Source organism: Lutra lutra, chromosome 14 (assembly GCF_902655055.1).
Source record: "Lutra lutra chromosome 14, mLutLut1.2, whole genome shotgun sequence".
Taxonomy (NCBI): Eukaryota; Metazoa; Chordata; class Mammalia; order Carnivora; family Mustelidae; genus Lutra; species Lutra lutra.
In genome coordinates, this window is record NC_062291.1 from 83,103,316 (window position 1) to 83,123,853 (window position 20,538).

Consider the following 20,538-nt stretch of genomic DNA (forward strand, 5'->3'; position numbering starts at 1 on the left):
GTTAATTGTTTGGATAACCTGTCAGGCAGGGGGATGGGGGGTCCGGGGCGGTGACATGGAAAGCTGAAGAGGGTTAGTAATGACAGCCACAGTCCCCATAGGAAGAACTGTCATTCAACAACAGGGACCATCAGTCTTAAGACGGACTGAGTCCCTATGGCAGAGCTGTGGCGGGGCCGGTGTTTGCCTCAGTCAGTCCACCCCAAAGGCAGAAGCAGACCATCCACAGACCGCGCTGGGAAACAGATAATTGTGTAGCATGTCATGTGTGTTTCATTTACAGAGATATATACACATGTGCATATATACAGATATACACAAATGTATTTGTGAGTTTAAAGCAATTAGATTGTACTTAGAAGAAGGCAAAAAATAATTATTTGGAGAAGAAGGTAGGTCAAAGATGGAAAGAGGAAGAAAAGTATATCATTAACCTAATTTTCCCTATACATTAATCAGAAATCTTATCAATACCCCTTTGTGAGTATTTGTTTTAAATCAGTTCAGACAAGCCTGTCCTTTGCTATTCTGGAAAATGGGGCTGGCTTAAGCCCTGCGAAGAACGGGGACCCCATAGGACTTCTCTCCATGTGCTACCACTCGCACAGTGTCTGAAACGCAGCCAGTCGCGTGGATGCAGACGAGCGAACATGAACGAAAGAGCAGATCCATGACACGGAAATCAAGCACCTTAATATCAAAACACAAAAACTAAAAATGACAAAACATAACTCAGATTAAAAGCTCTTTGTGAATAAAAAGGATCATCAATTAACAAAGAGGGTTGGCGATCCTTTTTATTAATCGGGTGTTTTTAATGCTCCACTTTGGAAATTTTGAAAGAACCGATATTCAAATCTTACCTTCTAAGGAGCCCTGATTTCTGTGTTTAAATCAAAACCTGTAGATGATTTTCAGGGCATAAATCAAGTCTACACCGCTGTCGACTTTTTTTACTAAGTCATTGAAAATCTGACCTGAACTAACAGGTTTTTCTAAAATAGCATCTAGGTTACTAGTTCCACTCAACAAAAGTGAACGATTGAGTACTATAATGACTGATATTTATGTAATACTCTAACTATATAATACATTAGGAAATATAAGTATGTTTCTGTGTGTTCATGTCAATATAGAAATTTAATGACAAATATATTCTGAGAAATCCCATTCTTTATATAATAGTTGTGTTATTTCCACTTATAGGAATACCATGCCAATGATCATAAAAGAAAATGGTGTTGATTCATTGAAATATTTATCCAGCTCCTTTCACTGGCAACCAGAGGGGCTCACTCTCCTTAAACTCATTCCAATGACAGTGTCCTCTGCAAATCAATCAGGACTTCTATCCAAGGTGGTCAGAGGGAAAGAAGGAAACACGCAACTGGGTTCAAAAGGATTGGAGCAATTGCTCTTTGTGGACAAAAAAACTGTGTTAGGTTTTGCCATGAAAAAGATGATGTTTTATTTTTATGACCTATAGTGTACATAAGAATGTGAAAAAATGAACACTCATGCACCCATCACTGGTTTAAGAGATAGAACATAACTAGCATCCTGGAGACACCTTGTTCCTTTCTTCCATAACCATGTTTGTTTTAAAAATTATTTTCAAAGACTTGAAGGGGATTAAGGCAATGATCACATATATCATTGTGTTATGAAGGGTCTCCAACTTTTTAATTCTTTTTTTTTTAAGATTTTATTTATTTATTTAACAGAGAGAGAGAGCTCGTAAGTAGGTAAAGAGGCAGGCAGGGGGAGGGGGGAAGCAGGCTACCTGCTGAGCAGAGAGTCCAATGTGGGACTTGATCCCAGGACCCTGAGATCATGACCTGAACCGAAGGCAGACGCTTAACTCATCGAGCCACCCAGGCGCCCCTTTTTTTAAATTCTTTATTTAAATTCAGTTTAGTTAATATATACTATATTATAAGTTACCAGGGTAGAATTCAGTGATTCATCAGTTGCATGTAACACCAGCACTCAATTCATCATGTGCCCTCCTTAATGCCCATCATCTATTTACCTCATTCCCTGGCTCCCCTCCCCCCCAGCAAGCCTTAGCTTCTTTCCCAAACTTAATCTCTTATGGTTTGTCTCCCTCTGTTTTCATATTTTGTTTTTCTCTCCCTTCCCCTATGTTCCTCTGTTTTGTTTCTTAAAGGCCACATATGAGTGAGATCATATGGCATTTGGTTTTCTCTGACTGACTTATTTCCCTTAGCATAATACCCTCTAGTTCCAACCATGTCATTGCAAATGGCATGATTTCATTCTTTCTGATGGCTGAGTAATATTCCATTGTGTGTATATATACCATATCTTCTTTATCCATTTATCTGTTGATAGATATCTGCATTCTTTCCATAATTTGGCTATTGTGGACATGGCTGCTATGAAATTTGGGGTGCAAAGGAAAAAATTAACTATTGGGATTCATCAAGGCTCTCCAACTTCTAACAAATGCCACCTATGCCTCAGGCCAAGACCTGATGCTTCTTGTCGTGACTCTCCCACGAGTGGTATCCCATGTTTTCTTTATTGTGTTGGCTATGAGCTTCCCGAGCACACACATCTCCCTTACATAATCTCACATATTTAAATTTCCCAACAGAACAGAATTCTTGGGTCTCCAGAGAGCAGAGCTCAGAGCCACATGAAAGGAGTTACTCACTCAGGGCTTCCTCATTCACTAAAATACAGCCAAATGGAAACCTTGGTTCTCACAGGAATTGCCTGATTGGTTTCGATGCTTAAATACAGTATGTGACACGTGATTCCTCATGTAGTATTGTAAATACAATTCCTCCCAATATGGCCAGTTCAAGAATTCCTCTGGGACAAGTAAGAATGTATTCTAATTCAGGAAATTACAGAGGCCATACATCTTAGAGGGGAAATGTGCCCCTTGACAACCACCCAACCCAGTTCCCAACTTGATAAGCCATTGTTTTCTTTTCTTTTTTTTTTTTAATTTGGGAACTATCTCGTTTTTAAATGTATTAATTGAAGTGCAATTACTATATATTAATTTCAAGTGTACAGCAAAGTGACTGAACAAGCATATACATTGTGAAATGTTTGCCACAATAAAAATAATACAGTATTATCAACTATATTCCCTACACTGTATTTTTTATCCCTGTGACTTCTTTAGTTTATAACTGGAAGTCTGTATGTCTTTATCCCCTTCATTCATTTTTAGATTACAATTGAGAAAATCAGGACTAGAGAGGTTAATTAATTTGCTGAAAGTCACAAGGTTACAAATACCAGAAATTTCATGTTTCCATCTGGATTCAATGCTTCACCCCTAAACTAAACCTCTTTCCTCTTGGGGGAAAAGAGAGCAATGACAAGCATACATCATACTTCCCTAAGTGGTCATCTCATGACTTGTATCAATATGGATTAGCATTGCTGCTCTGAAAACAGAATAAAATATAGAAGCTTTAGTTGGTTTGTGGTGGGGACATTCTACAGGTCTGGAGGAAAACCATTAATTTGTGTGTCTTTTTTCACAAACTTGAATCATTTCTGGGATATGATAGAGAACAAACCAATTACTTAACGAATTTATAATATATGGCCACCTGTATCAATATTACATGTAGGTTCTACACTAAAAAGTTACTTCGGAAAAAGCATCAATTCTGAATAAATAACTTTGTAAACAAAAAAGAGATTTGTGTAATGCCAATGCAGGTAAGTGATGGTCCAATGCGAAAATATAAACTTTTGAGTGAAGAAGTATTTATGGAGCATAAGAAGTGATGTAATCAAGTCATAAGCATGACGGTATTTGGTACAATAATAAATTTGACCCAAAATTTAAGTGTATTTTAAATATATTTATTAAATTGTAGGGATAGTACTTTCAGTAAGTTTTTAGTGTCATTTTTTCAAATATATGTGAAATTTTATATATATATATATATATATGTATTTCTACTTAACCAACCTCCTAGTATATGTATTTTATCAGTATGAATACATAATACCACCAGGACTTTACTAACAATGTTAATAATTCATTGCTTTGTAAGAAGCACTATACAGCCATACCCACAACTCCTAAGGGAGCTGTTGTGGCACTGAGATTTGTCACTGGGTGTTGCTTGGTCACTAACAGCGCAGAGGAACTCTCCCCTGGAGTCTGTCAGATTTTTAAAGAAAACCAGGAAACCAATCAACAAAACCCTCTGGGCCAGTTAAGATCGAAGATGTAGCCTTAGAAGTGCGGTGAAAATAACTCTGCAAAAGTACATCGTCTCTATAATAACCCTCCTGCTGTGGGGCTTGTTCTCACGGCATCGTCTATCTGCCCACCTGTTTTTCATAAGGAAGAAAATCTTAAAAAATAAAGAAATTCTGTTCTCCGCTTAGGCTAAGCCCACTTCAACCCACAGTGAAATCCACCAGCACTAAAAGAAGTGACTATTTCATAACATTTTTAGATAAATGCCCTTCTTCTATTTTTGTCAGGTGCACTTGCATGAGTGTGGCTGGCCTTGATGTCCTTTTGGGCTGTGGGTCTTTGAAGAATTTGTTGCCACGTTCTTTTAGTCTGACTAAGTCTGCTTACCAGGGAATACTTGCCTTAACTTGCCATTGTCATTGACATGAAGATAGTCCTTGAGGGACAGGTGATGTCTGGATTCCAATTCAGAGCTCTGGTTTTCATGCCAGCAAGGCTGGGGCCCGTTTCTGCCCTCCTATTCTGACCCCTGATTATCTGCTTCCATGAAGAGACATGTTTGTTTTTAAAAGAACAAGAAAATTAGGGTCTCTATAGAGAGATTTCAGAGTCAGCCTTATACCCTGCATTCTAGCAGCACCTCAGAGACAGGCTCTGACACACCTCTGCATCCCCGTAGAGTCTGTCATAATGTGCGTGCTCAACAGGGGACCGTGGAGTGAAGTCCCACGTGTGCGGTGCTGAATTTGAGAAACACAGTAGCAACCAATGAGCAAAGGCAGAGCAATGATTACAGGTGTTCCTGTCTTTTTCTCAAACTTCAGGGTAACCAACAGCTGATGAGAGAAAGTTCTTCTCTGCAGAAGCATTCCATCTAACCAATGAAGAAGGGACAATAGAATTAGAACATCACCACTTTGCAAGACCCAAAGAAACAACTGATCTACACGTTCATTGTTATGGCCACTGACCCTGGCAGGTCATGGGGTTTTCTGACAGAAGCCTCAGGATGATTCTGAAACCCAGTGTTCAGTCCAACATCACAAAACTCCCAGTGTGATACAAGAGGACACAGCATCACCTGCGATGTAGTCCTACCAAGAAACCAGAACCTGAATCTGCTCAAGGCTGTAGCTCTAACTACTGGTTAATAGAAAACACAGGGGCCGGAGGGATGGGCTAGATGACATGGTGGGGAAGCGATCCATCGGAATTCTACCGAGCAGCGACCCGGTTTCATCCACAGGGACTGCAAGGTTTAGAAGGCAAGAATTTAAAAGGAGGGACCATTAAAAAAGACTTAACTGTAGTAACCAAATGTAATGTGGGGGCTGTGTTTATACCCAGATGCAAGTAATCTAACCGCCAAAAAGTGTTCCAAGCTTTCTGGAGAATTAGTCTTACATCTTACCAGATCAAGGAAGAGTCATGGTGTCCCACAAACAGAAACACTATGGCCTTTCTGTTGAGGATGAGACAACTGGAAAAAGGAAGGGACTTGTCATACATAACACCAGCCTCTGTATGTCACCATGCCAGCCACACCACAAGGAAGGGGTGGTCAGATGACAACCACAATGACAACATTGACTTGCCCCCCAGGCACCAGAGACCACCCACACATAACCAGGACAACCATTCTTATCCATTTATGATGCAGTGTTCTGGGGAGGAGCACTGAGGATGTGCAGGATTTTCATCAGAAAACCATAAACCCAAATGAAGGACGGGAAGTGATGTAATTGGACTTGGAAATCCACTTCCATATCAAAGATCCTTTCAAACCCTTTAAACTTTAAAGCAGTCAATTCAAGGACACCATACTCTCCAACTGGAATGCAGAGAGGCACCGTTATGGAAAGGCTGATCTTAACCAGTTAAGGCACTTTAAAGTTAAGTCAGGTTGGGGAACAAAAACTCTAAAAATGGCATTCTGACCTTTTCCAATGCCTGTATAAACTTCAAAGACTGAAATGAGGAGAAAGCTCAAGGGAATGCAGTTCTCTTCAGCAAACAAAATTTAAGCCCAATTAGAAAGAACTTAAATGTTAAGAGACTATAACTGAATTCAGAAGGGATTTGGTCTAGTTAGAAGAGGGCTGAAGTCCATCAACAGTCACATTCTATAGTCACATTCAGAAAATTTTCAACTGTCCTTCCCTACTTGATCAAAGTGCAGAGGTGACCCCACTGATACAACCCAATGCCCTAAAGAAGGGGTCAGAGCTGACCATGGTGCAGAAATCAGACAACCTGAAAAGGTGTGGTTACTTCCTACAGGAAAGGCCATTCCCACAGGGAATTCATCAGCTAAGGCAGAAACCCTAAACTAGAAGGATCTGGTGGGTTGGCATTTCCCTGCCAGTCCCAGCACCATTCAGCACTTTCTGCCATAATGGAAGTGTTTATACAGCCATACGTGGCAATAAGCATGTAAACTGTGGCTAGTGTAATGAAGTAACTAAAGTTTTAATTTTATTTAAATCGATGTAAACAGCTTCATGGGGCCACTTAATGGATATAACTCCTTGTGGAATGTGTCAAAAATACAATCCTCAGGCCCTATAACTGGGGATTCTGGTTCAACAGAGAGACATGGGGCTAGGTATCTGCCTTTGGATAAGCTCTTCAGGTGATCCTGGTGCCAGTGGTCCTGAAATACTGCACCAAACTTGAAGGAGTACAGGAGTTTCTGTTTGCACTCCTGGCACATGGAGCGCTCACCACATGGAGACAGACTACAGGAAGGGCATGGAATAAGGCCTAGAGCAAGCCTGGAGGCTAAAGTCTCATCCCACCGTGTTCCCACCCAGATACCACATGAAACACTGGCATTGCCTTGGGTTGTGACAGCTGTCTAGATATTCTCAGGGCCATGGCCAGGACCTCAAGATGTCCAATCCCACCACAGGCTTCTGCTCTTCAGCTCATAGCCCCAGCTACTGCTATACTTAGGCCACAAACATCCACAGATCCCAAAGAAATGTCATGCCTCTTTCCACACAATAACCTTCTACAGGTCACCTCCTGAGTCGATTCTATTAGGTTCAAAAGTTGACCCTCTGGCAAGGCTCTGAGGACTATGCCCACTATGATCTGTCTCTTGGTGTCACCAACCATTGCTCAAAGAGCAAGTTCTAGGTCCTTTGTTAGGATTCTCTATTTTAATCAAAGATCATCAATTTTCTAGCCTTTCACGGATAAGAATTATCCTTTCCATTATCCCACACATTCCAACCGCTCATCAATTTCTACCCATTCTTCCCCCTGAACATCTCTCATCTGTTCCTTTCTGTGGATTCTCCATTGCTTGGAGCCATTACTAGTACTGCCCTATGGACCAGTGATAAAGAGCCTCTTATCCCACCCACGTTTTGCTGTCCCAATCTTGTCTTCATATGTAGCCAGAATGCTATTTTAAAAACTGAATTTTATCCTGTGATTGCCCTGCTTACAGGTCCTGCTCCCATGGGGTACCATTGTCTTAATGAGAAAATACTTAGGTCCTTATGGAGCACGAGGTCCTGCATGGGCTGGCTTCCACTTCTTTTACTATCCCCCTCCTGCACACTAGCACACCAACGTTCTTAGTGTTTGAAACACCTCAGAGCTCCTTCCACCTCTCCCAGGACTTTTACGCATGCTCCTCCTTCTCGAGGAACCGTCTACCTTCTGCCCTCCTTTACCTGGCTTGCTCTGATTCGTGTGTCGCTCAAATGCTTTGTCACACAACTTCCATCCCTAGGCCAGACTGGGTCTCATACTAGTCTTCCTCAGCTCTTACATTATAGCTTTGTGATGGCCTGTTTGGCATTGAGGTCCTTGACTGACCTCCAAGAAGACAAGGACTTGACCTTGTTTTCTCTGTCTCCAGCGCCAACCACAAGTATCTGGTAGTCAATAAATATCCGTGAACAAATGACTAAGTGAATAAAGGTTAAAGAATTACTACTGATTAACTTATTACTAATCATTTGAAGTAATAAAGATTTGTGGATGATATAAGAGAAGTAGAGAGACAAAACCATGAAATAGAGTAGAATTTCCGAGATGTGGTTTTGTCCTTGCTAGTTCAGTCAATAATTAGAACCACTTGAGAGATTAAAGCTCGAGGTTCTAATAGGCAGGCTGGACTTCCTCTGCAAGAGTAGAAATGAAAAAAAAAATAGCACTCTATACACAAAAACTTAAAAATTTTTAATCCCTAAAGATGTTAACATTGTGAAACTAAGACTGTTATGGCAACAGGAACCCAGAGGATTAGCTAATCCTTTCCAGCTCTTCTCAGAATTCTACTCTTTGGCCATCTTCAAGACTCATGGGCAAAGATTAGACATAATCTGATCTTCACTAATTTAGGAAGTTTGAAATAGGACATAGTTTTGGTGAACCCAAGGGTATACTTTGGTGAAATAACACATATCAGTGGGTCCACAGGAATAGGGCACTGAGTCATTCAAACCCAATTATCAAAAACAACACAAGCCCGAATTTTTCGGCACTCACTATACACAGACTTCTATTCTTTCTCGCAGACGAGAAAACAGAATGTAAACAGCTTATGGTTGGAAGCAAAGCTGGGTTTTGAAGCCCCATTTCTTAACTCCAAACCTGTGTTTGGAGTTAAGCTTTCTCCTTGAACAATCAGTGTCTCACACCACCCAAGACACACCTTCAACCTCCTGGTGACTCACTTCTGGTTGAGTCCAGGCTGTCCTCATTCCACCACTCACTCATATGGTGAGGGTTCATTGAGGGCCTACCACCAGCCAGACCCTGGGAAGTGGGTGGAGGGCAAGTTGAGACCCTGGCCCTGGCCTTAGGGGCATCTCTTGTTGGTGGGAGAGGGAAGGGAAGTCCAATGGTGGGAATGAGAACCATGGCAAGCAGCTCTCCAGGACTGTGTGTGCAGCAGCAAGGGGGAATATTCTGGATATGGCCTGACAGGGTCACTGCACAGCCTGATGCCAGCCACTTCAGTTTAGGGCCATGGGCACGCATGCACACACACTGGTGACAGTCACCTTAGCAGCTGCACCACCTCAGGGGCTCATGTTGAGTTTGTGGGTCCCATTCATGAGAACTACAAGGAAATTTCTTTCTGAGCTAACATTTATTTTCTGTTAACCCAAGCATAGGGCTTTACATTTATCCCCATTAAATCTCATCTTGTTAGTCTTGGCCCATTGATCCAGACTGCTGAAATCTCTCTAATCCAGATCCTGCGATGCAGACAAGTTACCCCCTCCAGCGCTGCACTGCCAAGAAGTGTGATCAGTGCACCTTTTATGTCTTTATAGAGAAGGCTCTGGAAATTGTGGGCCATAACGAGGCCTTGTACATAGCCCTAGGGCCGATGATTGCATCTCAGTCCAGTTGTCCAGCACAGTCTGGGTCAACACAAACAAGAGACTCATATCCTCTGGGTGGTTACTCGGCCGAGCCCTAACCTAGCCAACACGATCTCTGCATCAGCTACATCCTCCCTCCTGCATCACCATACTCCAAGAGATGTCATCAAATAAACACCTTCCCAGATATTGACGCCCACGTCTGACCAATTTAAAATGTCCTTTCTGCTACCAATTGAGTGAATATTAATTAGATTTGTCCCTTCAGAGATGTCTGGAATTATCCCAGACAGAATAAAAGCCAATGCCTGAGTTCTTCCAATGCAGAGACCCAGCAAATATAAATTCAGCGGGCCATAGACCTCCCCCAACCCCTGCCTTCTGTCAGTGATGGGCCAAGGCTGGAAAACAGAAAGGTCGGTGGGTTTGAGAGATGTGGGGGGTGTGATCTACTGCCATCACTTCTAATTATCCTAAACTGGAAAAACGGATGTCTAAGCTGGCCAGCCTGTCTAATAAAGCATTTTGATCAAAGATGCAATTGCACAGAGCACCTGTTTGAGGGATGGCCTGAGAGCCCACGGGGACCCAGGAGAGTTATGGAAGTCATAAAGTGGTCCCTGCAGTTCCGTAGGCAGACAGCAACACTGTGAAAAATGTTTCTCCAGGGAAGCTTTGAGTCTCTTTAAACATTCAATTATGGCTATACAAACACAGATTTTAAGTGAACAGCATCCGATCTTTGCACAAATTAGGGATGCTCGGAGGCAAATAGAAGAAAGCCCCCTGAAACAACTGTTTAATACAAATTCCGTCCAGCTTCAAGAAGAATTGGTGTATGTGATGAGTTTTTGAGCAGGGTTAATTAGGTGACCCTCTTTCAGCATTAGCTTTGGATTATGGCTCCTATGATTTAAGGCAATGAGGCCACCTTTATTTTGGTTATGATCTCCAAGCAGGTTTTTAATTAAAACAGATTTCTGGATATTTAAAGACCCAGTATTCAATGTGCAGAGCCTTTTAGCCCTCTGAAAGTTGGTGGAGGTCCTTCTAAAACACATTTGCTTTTTATGATTAATAAATACTCCAATATCCTTCTTTTCAACGATTTTTAAGTTTTTACAGATTTTTTTGCTTCAGTGTTAAAAGTTTTCCTAATCTCAACAGTAATATTTTCTTGCTCTAAAACATGAATGAATGTCTTCCATAATCTTACTAGTCAGAGATACACATATATGTATATAATTTTGAAATAAAAACTCAATGTTGTATAAAATATTATCTAACATGCTGCTTACATTGATTATATCATGAGTGCTTTTCACAGTGATGAAGATCCCATCATCTCCTCTAATTGTGAAATAGAGCTCTATTGGCTCTATATTGCTAAGTCATAATTTAATCAATCTCCTATTGATTTAGGTAAAATACTCTGCGGTGAACATCCCTGAACACAGGACCTGCAGCCATGATGCAGGGCACCCACAGATTACCTTCTGGTTAGCCAAGATCTCTACTGTGCTGGTTAAATATTCACATTCATCTTGCTTGAACATTTGAGTTCTAATACCTTTATTTGAATAAATTCTCTAATTGGATCTATTGGGCCAAAAGCTATAGGAATTAAAAATTCTACTTTCTCCTGGACAATGGATTATATTTTGTGTTTGACAGCATCAAGAGCTAGTAGCACACAAGCATTTCACTCTCCCCGTAAAGCTCCAGAGTTCTGGTATTCATGGTCTCCAAAGTGAAGCTGTATGGAACAGGCAGGTAATTTTTTTCAAAAAACATTTTATGTTCAAGTATTTTGGGGAAGTGCAACATTAAAATAGTAATATTGGCACGCTCTAATTATGAAAATGTTACTCTTAGCAGGGTAGAATCTCTACAACTGGTATAAGTAGTATAATTGAAATAAAGCCACGGAACGTCATAGGATCATATCAAACATTCTCCATACAATTTCTAACATGAAGGTTGACAGTGAGGTTGGGAAGAGAGATATGAATTGAGAAGAGATAGCTTTATGTTTTTGACTTTTCTAATTTTGAGATTATATTGTGAAAGGCCCAGAATTGGAAGTGAGCAAATTAAGGCATCTTTTAACCTTGTAAAATGATCTTTTACACAGATGAGCCACGGTCGAATGACTATTCGTCATTGTGTATTACACTATCTGCCTTAGTAGACAGGAAACCATTTTCAAAAGAAACAGGAATGAGACTACTGAGCCACTTCAGAGACTCAGAGAACCAGAAGGGCGCTAAGAGCTGCATTTCTATAAGGAAAAGCATGTCCAGTATAAAGCTAAGTGAAGAAGCAGGTTATCAAACGCACAGACCCAATATCCACGAGGAAGACAAAAAAAGCAAAGCTTACTTGTAAGGAAAACATGACCTTGGACCACGACTAAAATATTCATCAGGATGTTGTTTGGTAATAGAAGTATTTTCTTTTGGATCTTTGATTTTTTTTCCCCTACAATTTTCAATTTTCTGCACTGGACATGTATTCCTTTTAGAGTAGAAACAAGTAGATTAAGGTTTTTGTTAAGTTGATTTCCATCCTTCTACCTGCTGTCCGACTACCATCTGTGGGTCTGGAATTGGCATCATTCCTGCTGTCTAACACGTCCCCCAACACTCTGACAAAAGGAGCGGACGCCCGAATCCAGCAGCAATCCTAGAGCGCCATCAAGGCCATGCATCTCCACCAGAAACCCTAGTCCCTTTTGATCATTCAGGAAATATCCAGTTTCGTCTGTTGAGATATTTCAAAACCACATGCAAATAGCAGTCCACAAAAATTAAAATGTCCCACAGTATTCTTACATGAACAACAAAAAAAGAACATGAATATATTTACTTGGCTGAGAGAGACATACCAAAGGCAACATAGAAGTTTCTGTTCAGCTCCCTGTTCATTCAAAACGGGCACCTGAAACCTCTACTTTAAGACTATCAAGGCATGAGGAAAGCTAAAAACACATCATTTATTGCTTAAGAAAGCTTTTTAATCCGTGTAATGGTTGGGGGTAAACATACAAGATATACGAAGAGGCAGGCTGCTGTCCTATTTTACATACATTCATGTTAAGTGTATTTATTTTTTAAATGTATATATTGATATGGATCTCTCTGTTTTTTTAAAAATTGTTGTTGGCCGCAGTGTAAGAAACTGAATGTGAGAACTGGCCATGATGATCTCATTGATCTGACTTGCTTGGGGCCCTCCAATCAAAGCGCGGATACCACATGCGATATGACTTGTCCACATGGAGACAGTCAGATTTTTGTAACATCTCTCTTGGGCAGAACTCATTCCAGTGAAACTCTCTTCTCTACAAGATCACATCAGGAAAAAGTCAGCATGTCACTGATGGGTGAGGAATAGGAACCAGTAGTTACGAAGTTAGAAATTTCTAGAGGTTTTATCTATCTATCTAGAAGATAGAAACTCCTGTTTCAAATCAAGCAGGATGTGGTAACTTCATTTACATCTTAAATACAGATTACTTATTACAAGCACACAGATCTTTTCTGGTACTAATAAGAAAGAATAGTATTGCATCCTCTCAGTCTAAGGAACCCAGGGGGCTAGCCAGGGTATAAAGGATGACAAGAAAAGGGCTTGTGTTCCTTATGCCTTGAAGCAGACAGTTTTCTACTGGGAAGTCATACAAAATATGAAATAATATCCATCTGCTCCAGGAAAAAAAAAACAATACCATTTTTGGAAATTCATATAATTTTGCAAAAAAAGGTCAAATTTTTAAATAAAAAGATAAAATAAATACTTTGTACCACTGGAGACAAGCTCTGAAAGATAAATAAACCCTTGGTATTTCTCAGGGAAAAAAGAGGTTCTATTCATTTGAAGCTATTTCTCCTTATATAAGCCAGGAATTGCCAGAAGTCAACTAATTATGGAACGCTGTTATTTGAACAGAAGATGCTTGAATTCTATCCTTGACAAATCAGGCTCTGGAAATGAGAAACATCAGAACTATGAGGAAAAACCTGCTGATTTACAAAGCTTTTTTTTAGAGTGATAAAATTCTTCATTTTCCACTTCATTTTTTTCAAGTTAATTCCAGCCTCAGGCCCAAATTGGGATTATGACTCTGTGCATTTCATTCTGTTTCTCTAAATGCCAATGTAGATTACACAGCACTTTGAAACCACAGCTCCTTTCTCTCTCCCATGGCACAGTATACAAGAATTAATGTGACTTACTCGTTTCTTTCCAGATGTATGATCAGTTCTTTGCTTCCCAGTTGTATTCGAAAATTCAACACTTCTGGATGATTCTGAAAGATAAATAAGAGAAATCAGCTGAAACACATTTCATATTGACTTGCCAACATTTGAATGTTCTGAAGACATATTCGATGGAGGGAGAGAAAAGTAAGTTTTCTTCTTGGGACCATTCTGATATCCCAAGTAGAGGAGACCAGGTCAACCAGGACCAGAGTCTGGAGGAAGCACCACCCTCCTAGATGGCACAAATGTGGCCTGTACACCTTTCCTTTGGCCACATAGCCCTGAGATCCATTTCGACTACCCCCACCTCATACAATGACCTCCTCCCTCAGTTTTCCTGTCTCTATAAATAGCCCCTTCACTTCCCCAGCTGCTCACGTCAGAAATGTGAAGTCCTGCTTGAAACCTGCTCCCTCTCCAGCATCTCTCCATCCATGGGAGGTCCTGCAGTGTTGCTGTCAAAACCACAGCCCCTATTACGTCATACACCCCACCACCTCACTCCAGTTCAAAGCACAGTCACCTCGCATCGGGAATACCGCAACGCCCTCCTAACCTGGGTTCCTCCATATATACCTTTGCTTTCCTCCCATTTGTTCTCCAATGGCAGCAGAAGTTCAACATCAAAACTACCTCTTCATCAACGCAACTGCGCTTATAAGGAGCCTGCACTAGTATCCAGCGATAAGATGCCAACCCTTTAATGTGGCCGGCGGTGCCCACACGGCTCTGGTCCTCACTCACATGGACCTTGCCAGCAACTCAAACACACCAAACTCCTCTGTAGTGCTCATTTTTTGCACATGCTGTTCCTTCTGCCTGGAATGCTTCCCCTCAGACTCCCCTAACTCAGTACGAGCTTTGACGTCAATAAATCAGGGAACCCTCCTTACCTTGCTCCTCAATCTCATCGCGTACCCCTCTTCCCAGGCAAGCTTTCTTCCAGTCTCCTGTCCTTTCCCTCCTTGTGGAAGGAAGAACTTCTTTCCTACTTGTGGTAACTCAGTATGTTGATTTGTGGGTCCACTTGCTTATTATGTCCACAAAGGTGTCAGACAAGTAATAGAAGCCCAATTAATATTTGGTGAATGAAGGAATTAATGACTAGGGTAAATGTCTCTACCAATCTCTTCTCCTTCTCACAAGGCTATGACATACTCCTTCTTCTCTGAGCTCCAGGGAATCCAGCTCATGTGTGCCCATCTGTCAGTGGGAAGCAGGCAAGTACACTTTCTGCTCTGCCCTGGAAATCCCAATGAGTTTCTTGCCCTGCCCTGAGAATGTACCTATGTGACAATGTCCCTCAACTCACAACCTTACCCAAGTTCCCTTCCCACTAACCCAGGGTGGTCATGTGCGCCACACTCCTACCTTTGAGCCCAATCATTTAGAGTCCTTACCCAAGTCAACTTGCAACTCCAAGGTATTCTGTGAACCTCCCATCCCCTTTCCTGCTGTGTGATTCGGGAACAGTCACTTCCTCCTTATCCAGACCAGCATGTGTCAAATGAGGGCTCTATGTATCCATGGGGCAGTTCTCACTAGGGGAACTGAAAATTTCAGTTTTTTTAAAAAACCAATTGATTTTTTAAAAACCAACGCTGCATTTTCATTCTGACCTGTCGGGACAGTCCCCCAGCACTCAGGCAGGAGGTTGGCAGTGCCACCTGATGGACCAGGGGATGTGTGAAGGGCAAAGAAGGGGTTAATTCACAAATGATGCAAACTAAAGGAGGGCCAAAGGCCATCAAAGCCCAGGGCAGGAGTTAAGGCTCCTTGGGGGCTTAAAAGGAGCAAAGTAGAAGAGAGCTGGGTCATCACATGGAGCTGGCACTGCAAAGTCAAGGGCGCCCGGCTCCCTGCAGTCAGCGCTGCATCCGAGAGCCGTGCAGTGGCTCAGCCCTGCTCACAAGTCATCACTGCAGGAAATCAGTGCTGCCCCCCTCAGCTGGTGTGGGTTTTCCTGCCTTTGCTCTGGAAGTTCTTTCAGACTTATCCTTGTGAAAATAAGATGTTCATATGTAGTGTTCTAATATTCCAGCGTTAAGAGTTCAAGAGACTTTTCCTACAACATAGCGTTTCATCTGTACTATGGATCAACTAATCACATGTTACTATGAGAGAAGGTGGAGTGTAAACTCCAACATCCAACCTTAGTCCAAATGAAAGGAAATTTAAGCAAAAACTCTAACAACAGAAGTCACATGAGTTTTGGAAAAAGGTTAAAACAGGAAGGGGCGCCTGGGTGGCTCAGTGGGTTAAGCCGCTGCCTTCGGCTCAGGTCATGATCTCAGGGTCCTGGGATCGAGTCCCACATCGGGCTCTCTGCTCAGCAGGGAGCCTGCTTCCCTCTCTCTCTCTGCCTGCCTCTCTGTCTACTTGTGATCTCTGTCTGTCAAATAAATAAAATCTTTAAAAAAAAAAAAAAAAACAGGCGTGTCCTTGTGCCGTGAGACTGGGACAGCATCACACACGGCGAAACTCTGCTTTTTTTATTTTCACGGCTGCCCTTTGCACATCTGGATAGTTTCCGATGTTGAATATGGTAGCTGTTAGCCACATTTGAATTTACATTTAAATTAATTGAAATAAAATTTAAAAATCAGTTTATCAGTCTCCCTGGACACATTTCAGACTCAAGAGCAAGATGCGGCTAGAAGCAGCCCCGTCGGACAAAGTAGAGAGACAACATTCCTACCTACCTTCCCAGAAAGTTCAGACATTTCCATCTTCATTGAGCTGGTCAGAGTCAATAATAAAGACCTAAGATTTGCATCATTCAGTTGCTGCCTGAGTAACAGACTATTTTAAATATCGGCGCCTTCAGGGGACATAATTAGGTGCAAACCCAAGTGGGTTTTTTTAAGTGCACATTTAAGAAAGCTCTTCTCAATTTTAATTGATGAGTGATATTATTTTTTAAGGAGTTACTTAAGCTTGAGAGTTAAACTGGTAAATTTCCATATAAATGAAATGCTTATCTGTATTTTCTGGGTTTAAACAGAACTTGTTTTGTACGGACTCATTCTAGCAAATGATGACACAAACATCTAGCAGTCTTGTAAAAACCACACACTGTAATTGACTTATTTGGGCACTATCTGATGTTTCTAAGAATTTTATAGGTTTCTGAGTGTTTGCTGAACTTTTCAAATATTTCTGTTTCCATCCTATGCAACATTAGACATACATTATGTCTTTAAATTTTAATATAGTGCATAGAAGTGCTTATAAGTCCTGGATTTGCTATCAAGTCTGTCATGGGGACTTTTGCCCAAATTTGCTCATATTTTCTGACACTGAGATTTAACTACAAATACACATAGAATGTTCTCTCCAGAGTTTGCAACTTGTAGTTATCCATGATTTCTTAGAAAAATGGGATTATTAATTAAGTTTACAATAAAATATTAGAACAAATGTCTTGACATTTTGTCAAGATGTGCCCAATGTATGTACATGTATGCATATTTGAATGTGTTTTATATATGTGTGTGTGTAAATAACTTCCTTTAATTACAAATTGTCTTTTCCTGAAATACTGAAACATGTATCACATTTTAAAGATGAGTCTTGGCAATTATATTTGTGAATAAAGATAAAACATTTGCAGTACCTCTCGCCCCCAGTTCAGCTAGTCAAAACATGACCTTTTGTGCTAATTCCACAGGAAGTCCCTCCAGGACCTGTTATAATATTCCAAAGTCAACATCTTTCAAACGAATACATTTTTCCCTAGGGAGGCAAAAAAAAGGATCTTATCTGTGTATTTTAGTTGGGATTTAATGGTACAGGAGAAATCAATGGGGAAAAAGAACAGAGAGCTATTTTCATTCAAAACCACTAATTACATTAGATTGCTCAGTTTAAATGCATGTATTCATTCCATTGTCTTCTGATTTTTATACATCGAAGATAATAAACTAGTGCTGGTTAAATATAGCATTCCTTTTCTTAAACATGATATATTGATTACCTAAATGGAACTGTGTCTTTTATTGAGTGCTTAAAGAACTGCATTTGCTTAGTCAATTCAATGCTATCAATAGGCCAGAAATGTTTTGGCACTATTCTAATTCCACCTTTTTCACTGGGGAAAGTAAACCCAAAAAAGAGTGTACAAAATGTATCACTACAATTTTAATTTTAATTTTTAAAAAATATTTATTTTATTTATTATGCGAGGGAAGGGCAAAGGGAGAAAGAGAGAGAATCTCAAGCCAACTCCTTGCTGAACGCAGAGCCTGATGACACGGGGCTCAATCTCATGACCTTGAGGTTATGACCTGAGCTGAAATCAAAAGCTGGATGGTTAACTGACTGAGCCACCCAGGCTCCCCACTACAATTTTAAAAAATAATAATTATTAGAGTACCTATAACTCAGCTGAAAAATCAAAACATTACCAGAAACTGAGAAGCCCCTTGCATTAGTTTGCTAAGGCTGTCATAATCAAATACCACAGGCTGGGTAGCTTAATGAACAGAGATTTATTTTGCATGGTTCTGGAAGCTAGAAGCCCAAGGTCAAGGTGTCAGCAGGGTTGGTTTCTTCTAAGGCCCTTCCTCTTGTAAACTCCTCAAGGAAACTATGTGGGCAGCCTCCCCCAGGGGCTGTGCTCAGGCAGTTCTATCAAGAAAGGCTGCAGCCAGGACCCCACTGCCCATTTCTGGGACCCTCAGTTGTCCTGTGCTCCCTCTGAGGTCAACCACAGCCCATCTGCCCAGCACTCTCTACTTAACTGGAATTCTGAGCAGATGTGTAAAAGTGATTTATTAATTAGCTGGGATTTCTTTCATGTTGTCTTGCTTTCCTTTAATCTGTGTAATTGGGGATCCCCCTAACTTGACTTTAAATTATTTCACCCATATTGGCTACAAAATCTCTTTAGTCAATACACAAGTAACTTTTCACAGATATAGGGATGCCTCTGCTTCTTCTCTGATGGGTGGAATGATACACAGCACCATATCCTTGGTGTTTCCTTGTCTTTAAAAAACAGCCATCTTCAGCAACTTAGAAAAAATCTGAACCAGATCATGAAGTTGAAATAAGGTGGCAGTGAGCCACCAGAAGGAAGGGAATTACAGGAGAGAAAATACGATGTCGGGTCAACCACGGAGTCTACTCCCACCCTGGCTTCTAGGTTACCCTTTCAAAGATCATGGTCGGTTCTGACCCAGATTCACTCATCTCAGCCGTTGATACTGGAAGCTCAGAGAGATCTAATTTTTCAAGCAGAAAAACAGTATTAAGATAACTGCATTGGAGGGACTTTGAAATAACTAGATCTCTCTCCAGCACTAAATACATGCTTCAGACTATAGCCGTGGCATTCGTGGGGCACAAGGGAGTCATTTATTGCTATGAATATTTAGAGGCAATCTTGATTACCACTTTAATATGAGTGGCCAGCTCCACAGCCGGCAAGATATGCACACTGTGGAACTGCGAGAGGGCAAAATTGAATTAACTGCAGGATAGCACAGGAAGGGGCAAAGGCATTGCAGTGCCATAATGGGGTGTCCCTGGCTTGGGGCCTTTTACTTATTACATAAATGATGATAATGTTTATTCATGAGTCATTGACAATTTTTTTTCTGACAGAAACTGACCTTAGCAAACACCTTGTTAAAATATGCAGAATGGCCCATATTACTCTCAGGTAAAAACTGCTTTTGAAATATAGGTAATGTCATTTCTAAGGTTCCTGAGGGTCAACATATTGGATTATCTTTAGTACGGACTCTCCTTAAATTATTGTGACATGAGGGGTTTACAGATTTTCAGCCTGCTTCTGCCTTCCCATGACAAAACTCACCCCCTCACCACCACCAGCATGTGTGATGCTCAGAGTTCAAGTTCTTTATCCTGTGGCTGCTGGAGTGACCACTAATGTTTAAATTTGTAGCAAAATTTTTTATTTTCATTTTAGATTACTAGATGTTTTAGCCAAAACATCTTAAAAGCCTTATTTATTCATTGAAACATTGCCAGTCTCCCCCATGTGCATCTGTACATGATGGGCTCGTAGTCCCCCATGCACTGTCCTCTGTGGCTGACGACAATGGCTAATTCTGAAGCAGACATGGTCATCTGTTCCCTCCTGGAGCTCACTACTAGGTTGTAAGAGGACAGCGACAACATGCCTTAATAGAAAGCAAGCTAGAAAACCCTACAATGCAGGTTTCTCAAAATTAACACATCTAAAACTCATTTTTTATTTTATGTCCCCTCCATCCATTCCAAAGAGGAAGTTGGAGAAAATCAAATCAGTACTGGCTCTGGCGGAGAGCTGGCCCAGCGACAATGCTCTCTCTTAAAAACCCTTCATCAGGGGCACCTGGGTGGCTCAGTGGGTTAAAGCCTCTGCTTTCGGCTCAGGTCATGATCTCAGGGTCCTGGGATCGAGCCCCGCATCAGAGTCTCTGCTCAGCAGTGAGCCTGCTTCTCCCTCTCCCTCTCTCTGCCTGCCTCTCTGCCGGCTTGTGATCTATGTCTGTCAAATAAATAAATAAAATCTTTAAAAAAAAAACCAAAAACCTTCATCAGGGGCGCCTGGGTGGCTCAGTGGGTTAAACCTCTGCACTCGGCTCAAGTCATGGTCTCAGGGTCCTGGGATCGAGCTCCGCATCGGGCTCTCTGCTTGGCGGGAAGCCCGCTTTCCCCTCTCTCTCTGCCTCCCTCTCTGTCTACTTGTGATCTCTCTCTTTCTGTC

The 20,538-nt window shown here is 41.2% G+C and overlaps 1 protein-coding gene across 1 annotated transcript in view; it reads right to left on the minus strand.

Moving 5' to 3' along the window:
- Positions 1-20,538, minus strand: part of ADAM12 (ADAM metallopeptidase domain 12) — a 354,460-nt gene that overhangs the window by 240,253 nt on the left and 93,669 nt on the right. The window contains exon 3 of the mRNA XM_047702993.1: positions 13,794-13,867. Coding sequence (XP_047558949.1) covers positions 13,794-13,867 — 74 coding nt within the window. The remainder of the gene's footprint in view (positions 1-13,793; positions 13,868-20,538) is intronic.